This window comes from Echeneis naucrates, chromosome 15 (genome assembly GCF_900963305.1).
Source record: "Echeneis naucrates chromosome 15, fEcheNa1.1, whole genome shotgun sequence".
Lineage (NCBI taxonomy): Eukaryota > Metazoa > Chordata > Actinopteri > Carangiformes > Echeneidae > Echeneis > Echeneis naucrates.
This window is the reverse complement of record NC_042525.1, coordinates 22,007,833-22,031,771: the sequence shown is the minus strand read 5'-3', so window position 1 is coordinate 22,031,771 and position 23,939 is coordinate 22,007,833. Positions and strand designations below refer to the sequence as shown.

The following is a 23,939-nucleotide window of genomic DNA, read 5'->3' as shown; positions in this document are numbered from 1 at the left end:
ACACAAAGAGCAACAGGGGTGTGGCCTTGTTTACCTCCACTAGGACCAAAAAAAAAAAAAATCCATGTCTCCACACACTTTGAAAGAGCAGCACACACAAAACTAGAGCCTGAACATCTTGTGAGATGCATCACTGCTTGTCATTGTGTGAATGTAGCACTGCCATTAATCACTCGAACAGAACTTTTGTAAAGCATCATGAGAATTCAGGGATGTGATACGACAAGAATTCATGCTGACCTCCAATAACCATGCACACACTAACTCTAACCTCATTGTGTGATGACAGATGAGGAAACTGCAGCTTGTGACTATGGCAGCTGATTTAAGTGTAAGAGGAAATAAAAATAAAAATTGGGAAAGGAAAGAATCCATCTTCTACGGCTTTTCTGCTTCACGGGGTGCTGGAGCCAATCCCAGCCAATGTTCCAGGCGACCTGTCCATCACAGGGCCAACACACAAAGACAAGCGACCACTTACGCTCACACTCAGACCTACGGACAATTTAGTGTCACCAGTTAACCCAAACATGATGTCTTTGGACGGTGGGAGGAAACGGGAGAACATGCAAACTCAGAAAAGACCCAGGCTGAGAACCACGCCGGGAACCTACGACCTTCTTATTGTGGGGCGACAGTGCTAACCACTATGCTGCTGTGCTGCCTGGAAAGGTAGGAAATAACCATCTGAATGTGAAAAGAGACAAGCCATCTGTTTTTCAGTCCTGAGATGATGCTTCAGGGAGTTTACCCCCACAGACCAAATCAGCCACGACCCACCAATCAGCTTTCTTCACTTATAGATCAGGTCAAAGTTGAAATGAGAGGTCAGAGGTCATAGTTGGCTCTGGAGATTGTCCATTAGCAGACAGACAGCCTGAAAGGTTCAAATGAGGGTAACACAACACCAAAGGGTTAAAAAATTATGTATTTTAATTCACACAAACACACGCACATGCACACACAGATAAAATACAGTCCAATGTGTGTGACCGTGCTATTTAGACCAGAAATAACTCTTTAACTTGTCATCTTCCACATCAGGCTAACACCATGACACCTATACATCCTCTGCATGTGTGTCAGTAGGTTGGTGGGGGAGTTATGGGAAAGTTTTGGACACTGACAAAATTTTTTACTGTTTCTGTTATCTCGACAAGCAGGAGGGTGAGGAAGATGAGGAGGAAGATCATTCACTGCATTAAAACTACTAGTATGTAAGTGATGGAGACTGCTGCTGTGTGTTGAGAGAGATGGAAAACATGTAACAGCTGTACACACCAGAGAGATCACTGCAACAAACATCTAATGATAAGGGTGAGTCCAGACTCTTCATCTTCTATGGGATCAGGCAGAACCAGTTTAACTTTCAAAATCTGAAAGTCCAGACTCAGAACGAAGGAGTCTCAACTGCTGAGCTGATTCAAAATGGAAGATTGAAGCAGGTGAGTTCTGCTCTCTGTTCAGTGAACAGCGGTCAGAAACTCACAGTCCTGATAGAGTTAAAGAGATGAAAAGGTGAATGCATGGCTTAGATTTCACTTAAGCCACTTATTAAAAAAAAAAAAAAAAAGTTAGCCTGATGTGATTTTATGTTTTCGCTGATGTTTGTCACTGTAACTGAAGTAAGTATCAGTCGGCAGCAAGGCCACTTCCTGAATATTTTGTTTGGTAAAGAGAAACTAAATCAGAATGTCCAGGTTTAAAACTGGATCCAAACAGAACTGACTGTTGTTACTGAGCACATCAATGAAAGCAACCTCCTCCTTCCCAGTCACTCAAAAAAAAAAAAAAAAAAATCATTCATCTTCTATCCGCTAATCTGTCTGGGTTGCGGGGTTGCTGGAGCCAAACCCAGCTCTCACTGGGTGAGGGCGTGGTACACCCTGGACAGAATACCAGTCCATCACAGGGCCAACACACAGAGACAGACAGAGACCAACAACCACTCACACCTACAGACAATGTAGAGTCACCAGTTAACCCAAACATGATGTCTTTGGACAGTGGGAGGAAACTGGAGTACCTGGAGAACATGCAAATTCTGCACAGAAAGAACTGGGAACTGAACCCGCAAGCTTCTTGTTGTGAGACAACATTGCTCATGATTTACTCATAATTGGCTGAATGTAGACGCAACAAATTACGTCACCACATTCAGCAAGCTTCACTCAGACTAGAGGAAAATCTTACATCGCACTTCCACAAATTTATATTGCTAGGAAAAAGTTTGAGACTGATAAGTAAATTTATCTGAGCGGTGAACTTTTCTATTTACAGACTGTGATTATCATTTCATGTGTCATGTTTGTGATGATACGATAGGTCATTTAGTTTTTGTAGTTTTCATAAATGTTGGAAGTCACTGTCTGGACGAAAGTAATGACTTTGCTAATGCGGCAGATTATTAAAACACAATAATTCTATATTTTCACGACAGAAATGGTGGAGACTATTTCATGTTCAAGATTGTATTTGACTAGTTTTTTTTATGTTGTGAACAAAGGATAAAGTTCTATTTTGTTATGTGTGATAAACAAAAATAAACTTATTTAAGTGTATTATATATTTGTAATTATTAATTAGCGAGGAAATTGTCTGCTGTTTGAAAAAAATTGTAAAAGGGTAAGCTATTCCAGTATATTTGATCGTGCAACTTTTGTCCCACCCATGTGTTACTTTCATCCCAGCTAATGGGGTTGAAAGTAACAATGCGCAACTTCCATTCGATGTCAGATTGCAATGCCTTCATCACACGTTTGTATGATATAGCACCTGATATTGACAGACAACCTGTTTAAGTAGGTTATCATCATGAAGGCGAGTTCCATATCTTTTAAAATGACATTTATGTGAAAAATTTTACTTTTGTACCAGCTCTCTCCTACATCAAGGCACTTCACACATAGAGCAGGGCTGGACCAAACCCGTTTTTATGGGGCTGTGAAAGAGACCTAACAAATCCCTCAAGGAGGCCACACCCTCAATTACTTCTTAAAATGGAAACAGTTGAGTTATATGTAAACTCAGGTTGTGCAGTCAACATCACAGAGGAAACTCTCTGAATGGTCCAGGCTACATTTGTTCGAGGCTGTAAACTAGTTAACTTCTGCTGTAAAGTTGGACATTTTAACATGGCAGTCTACTGGGACTGGCTAACTGCTGAAGCCAGACTCTTGTGGTCAGCAGATGTTTAGCAGGGTTTAGCTCTTCATTGTACTGCCCTCGAGGTTGTCGCTTGGTCAGACCTCATCTTTAAGCATGAGACAGAATGACCCTTTAATAAAAGGAGCGTCTTAGAGGGGAGAAGGAAGGGTTGATGGTCGAGGTGCAGCAAAACTAAATTCACTTTTAGTGTTTCAGCCCCCAACACCAATTTTTCAACTGCCCTTTTTCATCATGCTTCACAAGACAATTCAAAGATTTCAGGATATTTTGTTGAAAAAACAAGACATGAAGTCTGGCTCTGTGGAGACAAGCATGTTTACTAAAGAATTAAGTGGGAAAAAACCGCCCATTGATCAATAATGAAAATAACTGTCCATTGCCACCATCGTCTGTGTGTCTGTTACAGCCTGAACATATCAAACATCTGTTTCCACTAACAAGCAGAGGCACAGAGGGTCTCACACACACACACACACACACACACACACACACACACACACACACACACACACACACACACACACACACACACACACACACACACACACACACACGCAATGCTCTGTTCACTCTCCCATGTCTGTGGTGTTTCCCAATGCAACCCAGTTATGAGCCATTCATGATGGATCACATAGCATTAAGCAAACACACAGTTACACATGCATGCGCACACACATTCACATCAGTAGGAGTAATATTCGGCAGCCTCCCTGCTCCTCCTCTGGGAGATCAGGAATGCTGGAATCCTGGAAGTGTAGAAGTAGACATGTGTATTTTGATAAGGTTATATGATCGCGTGTGCATGTTTGTGTGCGTGAGTCACCGTTGAGGTAAAAAGCCTTATGTGTTCGATGCTCTGACTGAAGAAAGCAGCTCTGTATGGGTGGAATGTTACATTTAGCATTAGATTCATTGTTAGCCTGAGGACTATGACAGCTGAGGATATGAGTTGATCTTCTGACATCTAAATATGAGTGGCCACACCTTACATTTGTTGTTCGCTTTAATTCTGATTTGATCCAGTTTTGCTTGTACGCATTTTTTAAGTGACAGACTTATTGTTACTTCCGTCACTGCATGTTTGCTTCACATCAATGTATTGCTGGCATAAAACATAAAGCATGACTGGTTTGTTCTGTTATTACAGTTTATGAGTGAACTTCCTGTTGCTCTCATCCCATGGGATCATTTTGTCCAGAGTTGGGCAGAGCAACACAAAACAACAGCTGTCTTCATCTTTATCTGCCTACAGCTTCTTACTTAAGAGAGTTTGTAGCTTTTCTCCATTTTATTTCCAGCATTCATTATTTTTAGATTGTGGAGATGAGATTTAATGAAACCAGACTTTTAATTCATTTAAACTGTTTTCAGGCTGGACATGTCAATAGTGAGGATTAATGTGGAAAAAAAAATATGATGCGCATCTTTAAATTCCACCAGTTATATGGGTCAAAGAGAAGCATGTTTAAAGCGACTTCTTCATTCTACATTTAATAAGTAACATTTAAAAAGGATTCTCGGCTTTGGATAAAATAAAATCCACATCAGGAGTTTCATTTGTTGGTTTTTATCTTGATTTGTAAACCCTCTGTGGAGAGAGGCGTCCTGTCCGTGTGGACCTGCTGAGCTTTACAGAGAGTTCATCTTCACTGATGCTACAGACAGTGGTTAGAGGTTACAGCCAATCACAGGGCACAACACTGAGCCTGACACACTGACTTCTGCCACCCTCCAAAATACCAGGAGAGCTGGGGTTAAATGAAAGGATGTGAATGAGACATTGTGCAGGGCCACAAACACACACGCAGCACTGCAGTGTATTCCCATCAGAGGAGAAAGTGAGCCTTCGTTGGGAACAGAGGAGTATTGAGAGCGGAACACTGACCCACTGACGATCAGACTGCCAACTGACTGGAGCCATATGTCCTGTCCAAACACTGACTGGGTCACTAATCTGGGCCCACTCCCAATAATCTAAAACTTATTTACTCCACTTAGAGTTTCACGTCCCATTCTGCGACAATCTGGTTTTGAACCATGTTTGGCTTGAAATGTTTGGAGACACTGCTGACTGTGTCTTTGCTAAGAAATGATGACACAGACAAACACGTTCACTGTGGCTGGGCCTAGAGGTGGTATCACTCTAAAATGTTGATGCAGTTGCTTGTCTTGCCATCATGATCCTGTCAAACTTGTGTTATCGTCTACCTCAACCTCCTTGTTTCCTTGCATGTGAAAGGACATGTGATATGTTGTATATTTTCACGTGTTTTTTCTGGATCTTAAACTGGGAAACAAACACGACCAGGAGAAAAAAAAAAAACTGCAACACAAGCCCAATCAACATGTGTGTGACCTTTTATATATGACTAACTGACAAACACATGAGAAAGATGAGGAAGAAAATCTTAGTTATGTTGTTTCAACATTCTTCAACTCAGGCTGCTTGAACACAAAAGCAGATTGTCTCCTCTGCAGCTGATTAAATAGTAAATACAACGAACAGGGAACAGGAATGACATTTGGAATGTTTCAATACAGAAGCTAACTTAACAACAGCTGCTACAGACACAACAAGGTCAGCAAGACCACAATTCATCATCCATGTTGTTTCTGTGGCTGTTAGCGTCTACATCAATGAGTTTTTAAACTATAATTTAGTTGTGTTGATGCAATAGCTTGTTTCATAAAATTGTTTGACATAAACTACACCATAATGCAAAAATAGTACAAATTGTGTCATAATTGTGATTGCTGACAAGTGAGTATGCACACCACGTGTGAAAAATAATTTCTATGAGAAGTGCTTAAAGGTGTTTTCTATCTGATAAACATCAGGGGGACTACCACAGGGGTATTGAAGTCTATGGGAAAATGACTTAGTAAAGCTTAGTAAATGTGCTCATGAGTTTATTGTCTCATTCTCTAGTTTTAAGTCTTCAATAAACCTTGATTTTCCTGTATTTAAATGATGGTCTCATTTAAAGTGATTCAAAAGGCTTTTCATGCCTTTATTCAGAGCAGAAGTGGCAGAGAGGCTGGACAGGAAGTAAGGAGAACGTGGGAATGACATGAAGGATAGGTTGTTTGGTCTGACACTGCTAGAACATGGTGTGCGCATATATCATTCAACCAGCACTGATGGCCTCACTTAAAGGAAAGCACCATGAAAGTGGGGCTCTATTAGGGTGTGGTTAACTGTGTGACTGACAGTACGACCAAATCAGACAAATCACAAACTGGAGGCTTCAAAACAGCAGCTCAAAAGCAAACGGGTGACCCCATGAAGGGTTCCCAAAATCAAATAAAAGACTACATGAATGGTTGATTTAAACAGTTGTTCAGTTTAGATCACTAAGGTAGGGCTGAGCAATAAATCAATTTCATCAATTCATTTGAATTTGTAGTTTAGACAATTTGTTTTGAATCCATTTTCTTTGCTTTAGCTTCGACCACCGGCAGTCCCAATGGGCTCTCATAGCTCAGCTTGTCATTACCTGATATGATTTACACAGTGCGCAGTAATGCATAGTCAAGTTCACCATCATGGACAGCTACATATCGCAACAGCACTTGAACAGGGGTTAGATGATGCCAGACCCTATTGTGACTGGTGAAAAAAAACGTTTAAGCAACAAGGTTGAAAACTACGTTCAAATCCCAGGAGGAAAACTTGTTTTGAATAATTTCTTTGATATTGAGAAGGAAAAAATTATCCAAATCATGAATTGATTACTGAGGTCTGTCACTGAGTTAACTTGACAACAGCCGATGTGTCAATTAGCAGCCATTGTTTGCAGAAGATTCTCAGGCTACTTTTGCAATTAGAGTGTCCTTTTTCTTTGCTTTAGAGCTCAGAGATAATGACCTGGAAAGTGAACATCACCCTGAATCTAATAATATATGCTTTGTGTTTGTGTGTGTCCTAGCCCACTAACCTCCACTCTCTTTCTCTCACACACACACACACACACACACACACACACACACACACACACACACACACACACACACACACACACACACACACACACACACACACACACACACACACACACACACACACACCATTTCTAACCCCATCACAAAAACCTACAAACCTGAACACATTAAGTGTTTGTCACATTTTCACTTTTTGCGATTAAAGAGATATAGGACGTTGTAGTGTTAATGTGTGTGTCTGTCTGTGTATACTATGTGTGAGTTTCTGTCTTTTATAGTCTGACAGCTGAATAAAGCTCTGTGGCTTCCTCCTTCCTCTTTTTTTCTTCTTCAGGCTGCTTCTCATTAAACTAATCGACAGACAAACAGGCTGTAAAACAGGCCACTTGCCATCAAAACAAACCAACACTCTGACTGACACTGACTGTTGAAGCAGCAAGTTGCAACCAAGTGTGTCAACACGCAAAGATCCAGATCCAGAGGTTCAGTCTTCACAGCTATTTCAGTACACACCACAGATTATGGATATGTGTTATCAGAAGCTTGGAGGAGGAAGAAAGAAAATGACAAAGATTATCAGAAAAATATGAGACAAGTGGCAAGAAAGAGGACCATAAGAAATAAGAAGATGAAGAAGAAAAAAGAAAAGAAGAAATGCTGGTTGAACTTGTCCAGTCTGCAGGTTTTAAATTTTCTCATTGTTCAGAGAAACCTCACACACATGCGTTAACACTTGATAGCGACCATGCACGATAGGCTGTGTTGGCATAAATCACCACTAATCCAGGTGTCTTTCTGAGAACACACAACACGTGGGGGCTTTCAGGACAGCTGAGGTGTCAGTGTCTAGCAGCGTCTGCATTAAAGGGACACTGACTGATTACAGAACAGGTGAGGCTGTGCAAGCACCCACCCTCATCTGTGGGCATGGTAACCATGGTAACATCCAAAAAGGCTCGATAAATGGACTGATGAAAGAAATCCAATGTGATGTAAGGACATGCCTCTGCTCCAGTTCATTTCTATGACAAATGAAAAATCCACTTCACATGCAACCTGTTGTAGCTAAGGATGTGTAACTACCAGCATCAGGTATCGATCAAATCCTGGGCACCCGTACTTTTAACCATAAGTACTCAGATACAACCACACTTGATACCACATTGCACTGTTGTGACATCAACTGGCATTAACCACAGCAGAGCAGGTAGACAGTGTGTGTGTTGGAAAAAGATGATACTTGACTCAATTGTGAACGCGAGAAAAGGCAAACTATAACTTATGACACAAAAAAAATAAAAGAAATCCTTTGCAGAAGGTAAAAGTAAGCATACATGTTGAAATATGTGTAAGTCCAACATGGAAATAAAATCTTACCTATTTTGATTACAGATATTTTTGATAAGATATTGTTTATTTGGAATAAACCAAGATTAGTTTTTAATAAACAACATTACATTCCCTCCATTTCTTATCATTGAGATGGATTTGGATTTTCAATAAAAGTTTTGTAAATTAGATAGATAGTAAATGACAGTGACAAAAATACATAAAAAAAAAAAAAAAGTACTGCCTAATAGTCAAGAGGAGGAGCAAAACAAAGCTCTTGCTAAACGAGCAAACTGATAAAACACGCAGCTCAGGGAGTTTGCAGCCATTTTTAAGCAAGACAAGTGTAAGTAACGAAAATTTGTTGTGGTCAGGAAATGAATATGATGAATAAATCTGATGAAAGAAAACATTTTCAAAGTAACTGTAAGAATTGTCATTGCTTGATCAGGATCTCATGCAGAAACTGTGATCATTTTTGGCAAATACCCAAAACTATTTGTACTTGGTCATTATAAAAGTGGTATCCAGCTTCAACTGAGCCTTTATGGCAGAAGCTAAATGTGAACCTACTGATGAAATGATCAACATGTTTATAATCTAATTATAGAGCCTGTGGTTTTCTGGCAGTTTGTTCAAACCTCACAGAAACTGATCAAAGATCATTTCAACATCTCAGCGGTTTTTGGTTCTGTCAACTTCTGCTATTAAAAAGAAAATATCTGCACACAGACTTCATTATGGATTTTAGCTTTTTCAGCTTTTACTTTATGATGTGTGACTCAGGGCTCCACAATGGGCGCTCCACAATGGGCACCCGCCCCCCTGCCCCCCTGCCCCCCTTTGCTGTTTTGAGCATGCTCAGTGGAGCATTACAATCAAAGAGACCTTTCATCCTGCAGATCTGTGTGTGTAGGAGTCAATGTAACAACACACAAACACACAAAGGGTGGTTTCCCTGTTCTTTCTCAGGCTGTCACAGAACTCCTTCCTCAAGACACCCTCTGCCCAAATATTCCACCCCACCGCTGCTCTGTGTCCTGTCTGCAACTGAACCTGCTGACCACCCATAGGTGAAGCTCTCGCCTCTATAGTTAACTTCTTATGTTCTTAAGTCACCTGTAGCAGAATTATCAAACTGCACTTGGTTTACCATCTTTGGTATGAAAAAGTGATCAAAAGTTCGATTCCCTCACAATATAACATATTCCAGTTCCCATATTTATTGAGATTTATTTTTCTTTTTTAGTTTTTCAATTTTAAAAACAATTGAAAAACTAAAAACACACTGGTGCATTTTAGGTGGACCAACCTTCTGTTTACATCATTCAACATTTTCATGTAGTTTTCTCCCTTTCCACAGAATAACAAATGATGTGTTGTGCTAAAAGAGTGGAAAACCAGTGAGAAAAAGGAGGAAAATAAAAGAAAATGTAATAAATACAGGTAGCAAGCCTGTGTTTTTTATCTTTTCTTTATTTTATTAAGTCTTACTTAAGGTTAATTAGCTGCATTTTACAGGCCATGAGTGTTGTAGACAACTGTCCAACTTATCCAAGGGGCTTCATCAGTTCATGATTGTTGCTCTACTAGTCCGCACTAGTCTGACCAAGGCAGTGGAGAAGAGAGAGGTTCTAGTATTGATGGAAATCAGTTGATGCAGACTCCATTAACCATTAACAATGATTTATTTTCACTACAGTATCATGTTAGTTTAAGGTCTTATGCTCGCTAGTGTTAAAAAAAAAAAACACTTCCTGTCTCATGTTGAAATATAGTCCTTCACTACTTACTTTAAATTATATCATCAGCTGCTAAACAATGAGGCAAAAGTAGATCCTCTGCAGAAGCTAACACTGATGATGAAGGATGGAGGACAGAGGATGAGGAGGTGCGCAGCCATTCCTGATCCTTCCTTTGTGTAGGTTTTATCATGACGAGACAGCGGAAGCTTCCTTTAATTTTACTAAGAGATTTGAGGGAGGGAAGACAGGGGAAGCGATGGGGGTGATCGAGATGACAGCTGTTTGGTAGAATCTCATGAAACATTGATGATGTGGAAGAGGAGAAAGAAGAGCAGGGGAGAGAGGACAGTGTCGTGAAAGAGCACCTTTTGAACGAAAGAGAGAAAGATAACAATGTGGTTTCCCTTCTACACCACGTCAGACACACCCCTCCCCTCCGTTAATCCACTCTCACACACACAGAGCTCAGGGGCTCCCAAACCTCTAAGACGTCCTGTGATTGGTTGGCTAAGGACAACAGAGCAAAAGAGGGGGATGCTGGGAGCAGAGAGGCATGATGGTGTTGTTGTAGAGGCTGGCTCTATGTGTTTGTGTCTCCGATGTTATCTCTCAGGAAGGCTAGTGTGTTTTAACAGTCCATCAGCTCCTTATTAAAGCTTTATTTCAGTCACGTTTTTATCACCAATCTATAAACCAATTGTAAACTGAAGTGACACCCTGATCCAAACAAAGGCTCCTAATGAGGGACAGCTCTGACCAGGACCAACATCAGACACACTCCTATTTTAAATCATTGTGTACTTTAGTGGTCAGACTGAGAACACATGAGCAGAAAAGAGCAATAACGCAAGTGACATTTGACTAACAAGACGTAACAAAAGTTATATGAAGGACAGGACACAACATGATATTCATTTTTAAATTATGGTCCCATAGAGTAAAACAGGCCATAAAGCATGGGATGAATTGGGGGTGTGGCAAATGATCCCTGTATCCCACAATAAGGATAGAGTATAACACAGGTTTGATCCACCCCCTACTTCTCCTCTGCTCCACCCTCTCCTCTAAATAGAGTTACTTCATTATAAAAATATTACTATGATTGGCATTATTATTATTATCTGTCTATTCATCCATCTATTTTTATCATCTATCCTCTACCTGCCCAACAGAAATAACCAACTCCAAGTCTTCTCATACGTCAATTAACTTACCATTTTTTTACAAGGGAATTCTGGGTAATGTTGTGCAGACAAGCCACTGCAATGATCTCTATACACCCTACATAGTATCACTAGTGAGGTGATATCCATCATGAGACAGAAAGTTAGGCGGTGCATGATAAGCTACCTCTGAATTTCACTCACTATCAATCACATAAAATAATTGTCATGTATATATATATATATATATATTTTATTTTTTTTTTTGAAGAAATTGTTCACAATTGTTCCCAAGAGTCATTTATTAGTCTGCTCCAAATAGCCCTGTGTGACACAGCAGTCTGCTCTGTATAGAAGTCCCCCGAGAGTCAGTTTAGCCGGCAATTTGCTGACTTGTTGCCCCCTATAATTGCTTGATTTCTAACCAGGGATGTTCGCTCAATATTCTCTCTAATGAAGAGCAAATGCAGCCCCCCAGCTCCCCCCTCAGTCTCATCCCTGTCCCATCTGAATCTTTGCAGAGCAGCAATCACCGCCTGCTTCCATACTCATCACCCAACTGGGAATCAAACCGATTCCTTTAGAAGGCTAGGTGCTGCTCTTAGAGACACCTGAGACCCACATGGACCTCAGCAGGTTGCCAGGAAAAGTGATGAGGAACCAAGACGCCAAAAGGTTTCGTAAAGTGTGGCCAGTGGCTGGATCTAGACAGGAATAATCAAATTAACTAAAGCTTCATCTCATGATGACGGTGTAAATCTTACAAGGCTAATTGTTCAGTTTCTAAATTCTAAATGGACCCAAACACAAATGCTACGTTCACACTGCAGTTCAAAAGTGACCTAAATCAGATTTTTTTGCTCATATTTTTTTTTTTTTTTTTTTTTTTTTTTTTTTTTTTAACAACAGTGTGAACAGCACAAGTCACATGGAATCTTTTCAAATCAGATTCAGGTCACTTCCATATGTGGTTTTAATCGGATACAGGCCGGATGTGTTGCGATGCAACCTCAGTGTGCACAGCCAGGTTGGAATTAATGTGACTTTGACATCTCTTGAGAGCGACTTTTGTCATAATACTGCAGTGGCGGGGGCGGGAGTCAAGAAGCGGTCAAAACAAGCATGGAAGATAGCAGCGAGGGACAGTGTGCATGCGTGTCAGTTCAGGGCCGTGATATGAACAGCCACACAAAAAAATCTGACATCGGAAAAACTCTTAATTGAGTATTAAGGCCTGCAGCATGGATGTAGCATTCAAGGCTGTATTAAAACCAACTTCAATTAGTAATTGCTCTAGATCAGTGGTTCTCTAACCAGCGCCCATTGGCCCAAAAAATACTGATTCTAATGTTAAAGCTAAGGAAATAAGCCACGCTTAAAATTGTAAAATTTATTGACGTAACATCTAGTAATACACCACAGCTGTCATGTTTCCATGACCGGCCAGTGAGGTGTGATCCACAATTTGAGAACCACAGCTGTAGATCAACCAGTGCAAGAACCAATCACTGATCCACCTCACTGCAAAGAGAAACGCTGCCACTTTCCTTTCCTTCATGGTAAACAGCAACTGTTAAAAAGTATCAAAGCATCTTCTGTCCGCCCAAGTTTTTCATCTTTTGAGAAATAAGTAAACCAACATTTAGCAGAGCAGTTAAACATATCACGTCATGGTCTTTAAAGATAACGCACTAGATAATCCACAATTATCCAAAACAACACATGAATTTAGGGCCAGATCTCTTGGATATGACCTTAGCCAATGAAATACAGTTCTTCCATCCAAGTATTTACACATGGTTGAAAACTCCTGAGGAATCCAACTGGATACCAGAAAAACTTGATTAATTTTCAAGCTTAAAACCAACGTTTTACTTTTGGTTTACCATTGTGAATAAAGGGTCTATGGAAACAGCTTATGGGATGTTATTAGGGACCTTCACACGGTGGTTCATTCTCTGGGTTTTTCTGACTCAAACCGGTCTGAGTTTACAGCCCTACAAACCACCTGGTACAACCACCTCCACTTGGCTCCCAGCCAGTCAGCTACTTTTAGAGAAGGCTGATGCTGAGGGCTTCTGGGCATTGCCATGTCCATGAGGCTCCATTAGCCTTCAGCTAAATTCAGCCTGTCAGTAAACTGAAAAGAAAGTGTTTCTCCATTTAGTTTTGGTGTTATATCCTTTTAATGATGACAAGAACTTATTGGAGAGAGTGGAGCCTCCTCTGGAGAGTGAAACATTTCACTGTTTGTGCTCAATAAGCCTCTAAATAAAGTGACCAGCCAAATACAAATGAGCCAGCCATCTATTCTGCTTTATCTGGTTAGTGCATCATATTAAGGTTAAAACTAATTTACCAATAACAAATAAATCAACTCATCTGACTGACCCTCTGCCATGACTCTGTTGGTGCTTATTATCGTTCAGGAAGTTTCCCTTCTGTCTCTGACCATCGTCTGAAAAGTACATTGGCAGCAAAAAACTTCAAAGGTCCAATACAATCTAAATACCAACTTCCATGTGGTCTTTAATTCTAAATCAGGTCTAGGTTCTATATTAATACAATGAAAGTATCAAAGGTCTCGGTCCACTGAGACTGTGAGTCTTCTGAGAGAGAACATGTTAACCCACACTGAGATGGTGTCGAGTGTGGACCCTTCAAACTAAAGACAGACCTCATAACACAATAATTCTCCATGTTACACGAAAGTGACACATCTATGATAGAAGATGGGCTTTTTGAAGGACGGAGGAATGAAGGATATGTGTGAACCCAGGCAGACCACAGAGATGGTGTCCTGTTGTTCATTCTGATGTTCAGACTCATAGAACTTATAGAGACCAGTGTCCTAATTCACCTCCACCATATTATGTTTCTTTTTTATTAACCAACAGAGGCCTTAATCTACACATTCTGAAGTACTGTACAAGATGTGTTTGCAGGTGTTTTACAACATGAACAAATATTTGCACACTTTTCTGACAGGACATGAGTAAGCCAAAGGCTCTGATGAGAGCGCTGGTGGATGTTGATCTTGGGATAAATTTGTAAGTATGTATCTTGAATTTACTCTTAAAACGATAACGTGTTTGTACATTGAAATTGTGATAAAAAGATCAGTGAAGTTAAGATAGATTAAACCATTTTATCGTTCTTTGTTTTATCAATGGCCATCATCTCAAAGGAAGCAGGTATAGAAAAAGCAAAGGACTTGTTGCTCTTTGATATCAGTTTGAAAAAAGGTTGAGAAACTGGAGGCTTGTCAGTTGACTCCCAGCTGACTCATTAGATAGCTAACTGACAGGCCTTGGACTGAGGGGTCATGAGAATTTTGGGTGTGGTAGCTGAAACATTATGTGAAGGGAAGCCTTCTTCCCTACTGCTCTTTAGCAAGGCACTGAATACAGCAGCCCCAGTGCAGCAGATTATCAGCGTAGGACTGTGCGTGAAACAAGGCTTGTCAGTAACTCTGAGCTCCCTCAGATAAGATAACATTCACTCTGATTTCACACTCAAGATTTGACATGAACTCAGATGAATCCACACAAAGTCACAGCCAAAGAACCAGGTCGCTCTTTGAAAGAAAATTCATCTTAAGAGTGCAACTCCTCATCTTTAGACCAAACCTATAGCAGATCAAATTTGATCAGGCTTCTCTGAATCTGTGTGAAGCCACTCTGTTTTTCTGTCCTAAACAGTTCTGTTCTTGAGCTGACTGATTGTAAAAAACTTTGCAGCAGCTTTTCTCTGACTTAGACTCTCAATCTCCTGAAGCTGTTTCACTCCTTCTATGTCACTTAGTCTGCTGAGTTCACCGCTACCTGCTGTCCACTGCACAAAGATTTTCATGCAATCAAATCCAGTAGCATTTCTACAGATCTGAAACCCCCCACCGCTCTCCCTGCCTGAGATACTGTCTTACCTTGAAGCTGTTTAAACCTCCCCTCCAGCTGGTTGTAGTTGAAGGCAGCCTGGCCTGAGAATCCAGGGCTGGGGCTGAGGCCTGGGCTTGGACCCCGGCCAGGGCTGGCGGCATGAGATGGGCCGGGGCCACCCGACGATGGGGACAAGGGGTCAACGTAGTCTGAGGTTGGTGAGAGGGGACCAGGGGACAGGGGGCCGGGGAGGCTGCTGGTGGCACTCTGAAGCTCCATGATGAGACTCCAAAGAGTGTGGTGGTAGATTTTAACAAAATGACTCCAGAGATGAACCGAGGAGATGCTTCACCAAGAAATATCAATCTTAAGGAATGGCCCTATTTCAGACAGGAAACTACAGTGTCAGCCTCTCAGCAACAGCGTGAAGCTCAAATTTCACCAGGATTGAGTTTAGTCCAAACGAATAACTTTCAGTTGTAACAGGATGAACCTGTCTGCAGCAAAGTGAAGCTTGGCTTGAGTTTCCAACAGGATTGAGTTGCGCCCACTAGAATAATCAGTCTACAAGTAAATGTATGAGTTTTCAAGAGCACAAATTATTTCAACCTGAGCTTCAAATGTAAAACAGCTTCTTCTACGGTAGAGAAATAATTCCAGTTTCATATGAAATCTCTATACTGAGGGAAGACTCATAATTCTTCTTCACACTTCAAAGACAGCAGGACTAAGCGACCGAGAAGGGCGAGAGACATGAGATGAACTGCTCTCTTTCTGTGTTTCACCAGTGTGGAGGCAGAAGTCGCTGGCTCAGAAGACACGCCGCGGCGACGGTGGCAGCATCACGCTTCTGTTCCCTCCCCATCTATCCATCTGTCAGTGTCTTCAGTGATAACACCTTCCCTCCGCTCAGAAATCCCCCACCCATACATCCAAACGCACACACACACGCCTCCTTGGAAGACCAACACAATGAAAAGATGGAGCAGATAGCGCTGTAGCGTGACAGAGGAACAGAGAGAGCGAGATGGAAGGAGGTGGAGAATGAAAGCGTGGGCTTGTGCTCCAGTGCGGCGGCAGCAGCAGCAGCTCAGACACTGAAAACACCTTCAGATGGAGGGAGAGTCCGGGGGGGAGGGGCTGCAGCGGACACAGCTACTCCTCCCAACAGCCAATAACAGCGCTTGCTTTTTGCAATGATGTCATTTGCTCATTCGCATAAGGGGTGGAGAGGGAGGAGGGCAGAGAGAAAGACAAACAAGGGTAGAGAGAGATCTGAAAGAGCGTCTCTGTTCACACCGAAGATAAAATTGGAAAAAAGGATTTTTTACCACAAATATGAAGATTCTGTCGATTAATTTAGCTTAAAGGTTAAATGGAGAAATAATTCTTTGTGATATGTGATCTATGCTGCAAAATATCTTTGTATTCTATATGTTATATTTAACTTTTAAGAAAAATTTCATCAGTTTAAAGTTTTAAGCTAAAAAAGTAAAAGACAAGAATCAGGAAAAAACTGAAGGTGTGAAATAAACAATATTATTCATCTCTCTGGTTTTATGAGACACCATTATTATAGAGTCTGCTTCCACCCACAGCTGTCGTTTCTTTGTTTGTCAGAAAGATTATACAAACAAACCTAAACCATTCAGCAACAAACGTGGAGTTAAAGTTCTTCCACATTCCGATGTTGTACATTTATCTGCATTTCGCAGTATGTACAGTTTGGTGCAGATGCAACTACTACTCTGCACACAGTAGAGGAAAGTAGTGGAACCACATGACCACACAGAGTTATACTTCTTAATATTATAAGTAACAAGGTTTCATTTAGCACATAACTAATGAGATAATACCATAACAGCATTGGTGGGATACAGCAATGAGACAATTCACTCAGCTGTAGAGCTGAGAGATTTTCCACAACAGTAAGTAAAACCATAGTGATGTTAAGGATAAGAGATAATAAATTAACATGAATGATGATGATAATTTAGGATAAACAACGCAGAATGTCAGATTGTTTGGCATTCATGACACTGAAACACTGAATCGAATTGACTCACTTCAGTTCATATTTTCTCATACAAACAAATAAATTATAGATGTTGGTCTAAAATACTTTTAAGAAATAAAATTTTACTGGCAGAGAAAATATAGAGAGGGAAGACACACACACAAAAACAAGAGATATGTAAAAATCCTCATTCATCTTCATCTAATTCATACTGACAATACAGCAGCTGCTTGTTCATGCTAATAAGGCTGATAGAGAACATGGAGGTGCATGTGTACTGGGAGAAAGGAAAAAGTGTGTGTTGAGTGTGTGTTATTTTGTGTGCGTTTCTCAGAATTCTTGCTTTCTCCTCTGAGCTCATCACTCACACACAGATGCCTAAACATCCTAAGACTAATATTAGAGCCTGTTGTGGAGATCTTCTTCCTGTCTGAGCCCTGCCACCACTTCCTGTTAGATCCCTCTGACCATCAATGCGCACGCATACAAACTCTGCGGGTTTGTGAATAAAGTGGAGAGGTCAGAAAATTAAAGATATCACACATTAAACTGAGGAAACAAGAAGAATCAGCTTCACTTCCTGCATAACTGACCTGACACAAAGGCTGGAGGTCACAGCTTCAAGACAATAGGTGGAACAAATATTCATGTACCCCTGAAATAACTGCAGTTGATGGGACACAGCAAAGTGTTGAGAAGAAAGACAGACAGATGACAATAATTATTCAATAACCTATCATCAAATCACTCTAGTTGCTATTTGATTTAATAAAAAAAAAAAAAAAAAAAAAAAAAACAACAACTGTGTTTTGAAAGTCCACTGTGAAAAGCATGATGACAGTTTTAAAATGTTGGTGCTGACACCACACCCTCAATCTTTTTTTAAGTTTCTGGATCAAACAAACTTTACTTTCACTTCTCTTTCACACCAACTCCACCCTGAAAAGTGCAGAACAACTGCTGCGAGGTAGATTATTCACATAAAAGGAGAGTAAAGGTCACAGATACTAGCAATCAAACAGGAATATTTGTTGAGTTCAGTCTGAGGCCTGATCAAGGTTTTTACAAAAGAGAAACTCTGAAGAGGTCTCGGTTCTACTGTGTGCAGAATGTATCAGTAAGTAATATATCAGGTATAAGTGAGTATGACTTAACTGTACACACGATTTATTAATAGATCACAGTTTCACATCTGGATAAAATAACAGTTTCTCTAGAAATCTGTCACACCATGCATGTACTGGTAGGCACTGTTTTAACCCAGAGACAAAGAAATATTTTTCTTAAAACATTAATAGTCAGCCTCAGGCAGCACGCTGGCATACTGGTTAGCGCTGTTGACCCACAATAAGAAGGTTGCGGGTTTGGTTCCATGCCTGGGGCCTTTCTGTCAGTTTGCATGAGTTTCCACCATCCAAAGACATCATGTTTGGGTTAATTGGTGGTTCTAAATTGTCCGTAAGTCTGACTGTGAATGTGAGTGGTTGTTTGTCTCTGTGTGTTGGCCCTGCAATGGACTGGGGACCTGTCCAGGATGAAAACCCGCCCTCACCCAATATGAGCTGGGATTGGCTCCAGCAGCCCCCACAACACAGAAACAGGTAAATGGTAGAAGGTGAATGAACGATAAGCACCATGTCCTTCTGGGATGGTGTTGTCTTTTGTCTCCATCCAGATCACAAAGGGAGAACAGAAATGTGACAGTCCTGCATTTACTGTTGCGTCGTAAAGCGATACTCCTGTTGCTTAGCAACTTTGACAATACATTTTTTAAGGCCCTCGGTTTTAATTATTATTTTCTGGAGCTGGCAGAGAGGATGAGAGAGGGGATGACCTGTAACATAGGTCTTGAGCTGGAATCGAACCCAGGACGCTAAAACCGCACCCATGCTACCGGGTCTTGGTTTTAACAGTAGCTGCGCTGAGCTGAAACTTTCATCGAAGATTTGAAATGCTAAGCTCTGTGGCAATAATATTTGCTTTTGGAAAAGGATGCTGGAGGAGCTGGATATGAAGGAGCCTTTAAAGAAAGAAAGCATAGCTGTGTAGCTGCATCATAACTTCAAATGGAGCCACTGAAGGATGGGATCCCCAAACTGGCACAGAGCTAACACTAAGCTAATGTTAGCTACTGAAAAAATTAAATATATTTGGGAACATGCCACACTGGTGAGTCTCACTCGTAAAGGGAAGACCTTAAGGAGGGGAGTAATGTCAGAGGGCATAGGACCTAAAAGTCTGAGGACCTTTAGGTCCTAGGTTTAGCATCACCCTCCTCACTGTCTCCTCCTGTCTCGTCTGCCATTAGACAGCAAATAAAAACTACATCAAAACTCATCCATCTAGAACGGACAAAGTTTCATGATTGATTGTAATGACATCCAAACCTGAAACAGTTTCAGCTTTCAGAACAGCCCTGAGTACAGAGGTGAAAGGTGGAAGGTCAAAGAAAACAGAGAACAGATGGAGGAAAGGTTTCTGCATCTTGATAGAAACAGTCATAATCAGTATGACAATGCACTCTTTCCTGGCGGCTTGTCGCCCTCATGCTGAGCATCATGCCATCATCTGGCCTCCTCGTGGCTCAACCCCTCAGGGCAACCCTTTCAATGGACCAAATGCACCATTCATTGAGCCGGAGCAGAGCCTGAAGAGCTCTGGGACCCTGTGAGTTCACTTTTCACTGCTGCTCAAAGCCATTTCTCTTATTTTCTAATTCATTAATGTGAAGTCACGTCTGCAGATGTTAACTGATGAGATCACACCCTAACTATAGTGCAGACCTGGTGATGCATGCAAGGCTCAAACTTTTGTCACTGCAGTGGCGAATTTCACACCAACACACCACCTATCCCTCCTGACCACACAAAAACATTCCTGTGAGGTCAGATCAGCAGCTGTATCATTGCAGCCATCTTGGAAGTGAGCGGACAAGGTGATGAACACGTCCTCCAGTAAGAGATGACCTGCTTTGTTTTTATCTGTCTCCAATGTTAATGAAAAATGACAGAGAGGTGAAGAAGAAACGTTTTTGTTTACGTTTAAATGTCATGTTCTGTCCACCCCCACAGATTTTATAGACAAGAACAGAAGAATATGGAAACTATACAGGAAACAGAACTAGTGAAGTTATCTCAGCTCATCCTTATCTCATTATTTATCTAGGAACAGAAGAAAATGAACTGGTAGAAAAACACAAGGAGCACTAATAAAACAATCTGTATGAATAAGAAAAGGCAACAAAGAGAAATGATAAAAGAAAAAGGAGTTTCTTTACTTTCACTTTCTCTGATATTTAGTACCACACACAGTCACACCAACATTCCCAGCATTCCACCATCTGGTCCTCTGAACAGGAAGTGTGTCTGTTCGTGTGTGTGTCTCTCTCTGTGGGGTTCCCAGAGTGTCCCTGGTTCTAATTACTGAGTGGTTGACTGAGTTGTTGTCTTCAAGCTTCACTCCACATTCTCACCTCCCACATTTTAATTCAATAAAAAACCAATTCTAACAACACATGATAATGAAGTTTATTGAAATTCATGAAATCCATCTTTAGCCCGCAGGTCCTACCTACTCTGGCTTCACTTAACTCACTGGCTTCATTGGCTTTCACAAAAACTAACATGCAAAAGCAGCAGCTGCCAGTTTTCATCATTCAATGGTGATTATTTGTCAGATTTCTTTTTGTTTTTTAGTTTATCAAATCTTATGATATTCCAAAGCCCATAAAATCTTCAGGAGACCTCTTTAAACAGCGGATCTATATGGAAGTGCAGATAAGCAAATGATGGGATTTATTTGTTGGGTGGGGCAGGGGTGACCACTGGGTGGAGACTGCATGCTCTCTCTGTGTCTGTGTGGGTTATTCTCCTGGTTCTGTAGCTTCCACCAATTGCCCACTCTAAATTGTCCGTAGGTGTGAATGAGAACGGTTGTTTGTCTCTATGTGGAATTAGCACCCCCACAACCCTGCACAGGGGAGAGGCTTTGGCTTTTTCTTCCCCATTTCTTTCTTTCTTTCTTTCTTTGGGGAGTTCCTGGTTTTCTGTCCCAGGACTTTAAACAAGTTTGATTTATTGATGGCAGGGCTAAATTAGCATCCTAACAGGTTCATCATCACGCCATAAAACCTGTGGTGACAGGGTGATAAATCCAGCCTGTATAACAACAGGATTAACATAATATGTCTGGTCATAAACGGACTGACACAGACATCTGTGTTTGTCTGGATAAAAGATGAATCAAAGATATATGAGTCCAAACTTTGCAACCTTGGCTTTGAGGAAGTGTTTGATCAGGGAATGAGAAGACATTTGAAGAAGGCTGATCCATTATCTGTGTTATTTTAAGCTGCTCTGACTTCTGAGGACAGGTACCAAAAACACCTAAAGGCCTGAGCCAAGTTCCTGACAGGTCCATAGACGTCAACAGCCAAGTTTAAACACGGATGCTCCTCAACATGAGCAGTCTCAGTCAGGTTTAGACTAAATTCATGCAGGATATGTAACCTACACAGATCTATGTTTAAAGCAGCTTATCAGTCCTGAAGTCAGTTAGTTAGAGACACCCCCCATTTGACAAACACACACACACACACACACACACACACACACACACACACACACACACACACACTCCTGTTTCTGTAAGTAGATCTGCCCACATTTCCATAGAGACCAGTGGTTTTGTATTTCCCAGGATATCATATGGAGGCATAACACAGACTGTGCTGCAGCCGCACACGAAGACACACATACACGCAGAGAGACAGAGAGACAGACAGACAGACAGACAGGATGTTAAGGGAGCAGGTAGAGAGTCGAAGGAGCCTCAGTCAAGTTTCTCTTTAGGCTTCAGGGTGAAAGTCACATCTGAACTGAAGAGGCAGGAGCCAACAGAATTGTCGACACACACAGCGAGGTGACCTTTAACCATAAGTCCGTCATATTCTACACATAGCACATACAGCTTGTCTCCAGTGAACCAGATGTGATGATAGTCAGATGAATCATGAAGCTAAAGCAGAAGTTGTTTTTATTAATTTCTTGTGTTTATGATCATGTGGTGTGGACTTAACGCTAGGGCAACTACATACATACATATATATCCTCCAAAAAACAGAGTTTTCATTTAAAAATGATCCATAACGTTGAATCCTCAGATTAGTGGAGGTAGAAGACAATAATGTCCTGTATTATTTTCACTGATTGATCAGTTGTCAGCCTAGTCAATCAACTCACACATGGCTTCATCTGAACATGATGTTACCACCTCAGCTCAGATCATTGTTTAAACAACAGAACCATTACAGCATCTTCAGCCAGTGGTTAGTTCTGACGTTTAGCTCGCTAACAGCACAAAGTCACAGTTGGGACAAAGAGACAGACAGACAGACAGACACACACACACTCTGTATCAAATACAGTGTTAATTCAATGTCACAGCTCAACACATTCTGCAGCCTGCTGAGCTCAGCTTGAACAGGAAGAGGGTGCAAAGAGGAGGAGGAGGGGAAGAACTGGACATTGAGACAGTGTCCACACTGCAAAAGCTACATCTGCAGACATCTGTCTCTGCCCCTATCAGCCAAAAGCTCACAGAGTGGCCTCTTAAAACAGTCTGACAGTCAAAGAACGCGGCTCATCACCTTGCCTTCACCAACACACACACACTATATACACATCTAACCTTTAGTTTCTAATGGTCACACACCAACATTAACTTTACTTTGCCTATACAACGTGCGATTAACATCACACTTTAAAGTTGGTCATTTGTTTAAAAAACCCGGAATGGATTAGCCCCACCAAACCAGAATATAACAGCACAACTACAGCTACAACTACACTTACACACAGCTACATCAGTTGCAGCTACGCTCACAACAGGCACAGATTTATTCGCAATTAATCTGTTCAAGATTTACTTGGTTATAATTTCTATATAATCTATTTTCTGGATTTAAATTTTAATCCAGTATCTACTATAAAACAGTTTCCTTGAACCAAAGTTTTCACAATAAAGTCAAAAATACACATCAACTAAAGGTTTTGTCAAGGAATAGTTTCTGCTCTACTTCACTGATGTTTTAGATTATGTAGGTTAAATCTGAAGAATTAGTCAATGTCTGATTCATCAACAGGAAATATCTGCTCCACCCATGCACACATGCACGCACACACACACACACACACTAAACATTGCACTCCTGCATATTTAACACTAGTGTGAATAATTTAGTGAAGTGGAACACTAGTGGAGCAGTTGGCCAACAGGGTAAAAACAGCAAGCGCAGACAGAGATAGTGTTACTGTGACACACACACACACACACACACACACACACACACACCTCCTTAATGTATGTAAATAACAATCAACACTAATTCATATTTAAATATTTAAATAATCATCAAAAAAAAAAACAAAAAAAAAAAACTGACTAACAAATATGAGCTTTGATGAACAATAACTGCCATAAATTTGTTTGATTTCAATTTAAACTTTATATGCTTTTCATGATTCAATTCAACAGTAAATTGAAATAAATAAATAAATAAATAAAACTTAACATAACATAATTACATAAACACACAAACATTCACACAGGATCTGAAATTACTGCTGTTGTTCTCCAGATGCCTGCAGCACTGATTTTTCACGGCCTTAGTTCATGTTAAGACCACATTCCATAGGTC

At 40.8% G+C, this 23,939-nt stretch overlaps 1 protein-coding gene across 4 annotated transcripts in view; it reads right to left on the bottom strand.

The window, feature by feature from the left end:
* LOC115055881 (spectrin beta chain, non-erythrocytic 1-like) overlaps window positions 1-23,939 on the bottom strand; it is a 115,320-nt gene that overhangs the window by 52,211 nt on the left and 39,170 nt on the right. For 2 of the 4 annotated variants that reach the window (XM_029521938.1, XM_029521940.1), the window contains exon 1: window positions 15,273-16,155. The exons of 1 other annotated variant lie outside the window; for it this stretch is intronic. In XM_029521938.1, coding sequence (XP_029377798.1) covers window positions 15,273-15,504 — 232 coding nt within the window. In that variant the 5' untranslated portion in view covers window positions 15,505-16,155. Of the gene's footprint in view, window positions 1-15,272; window positions 16,156-23,939 lie in introns of those variants that run through there. One more of the 4 variants, XM_029521937.1, reaches the window with a different exon arrangement.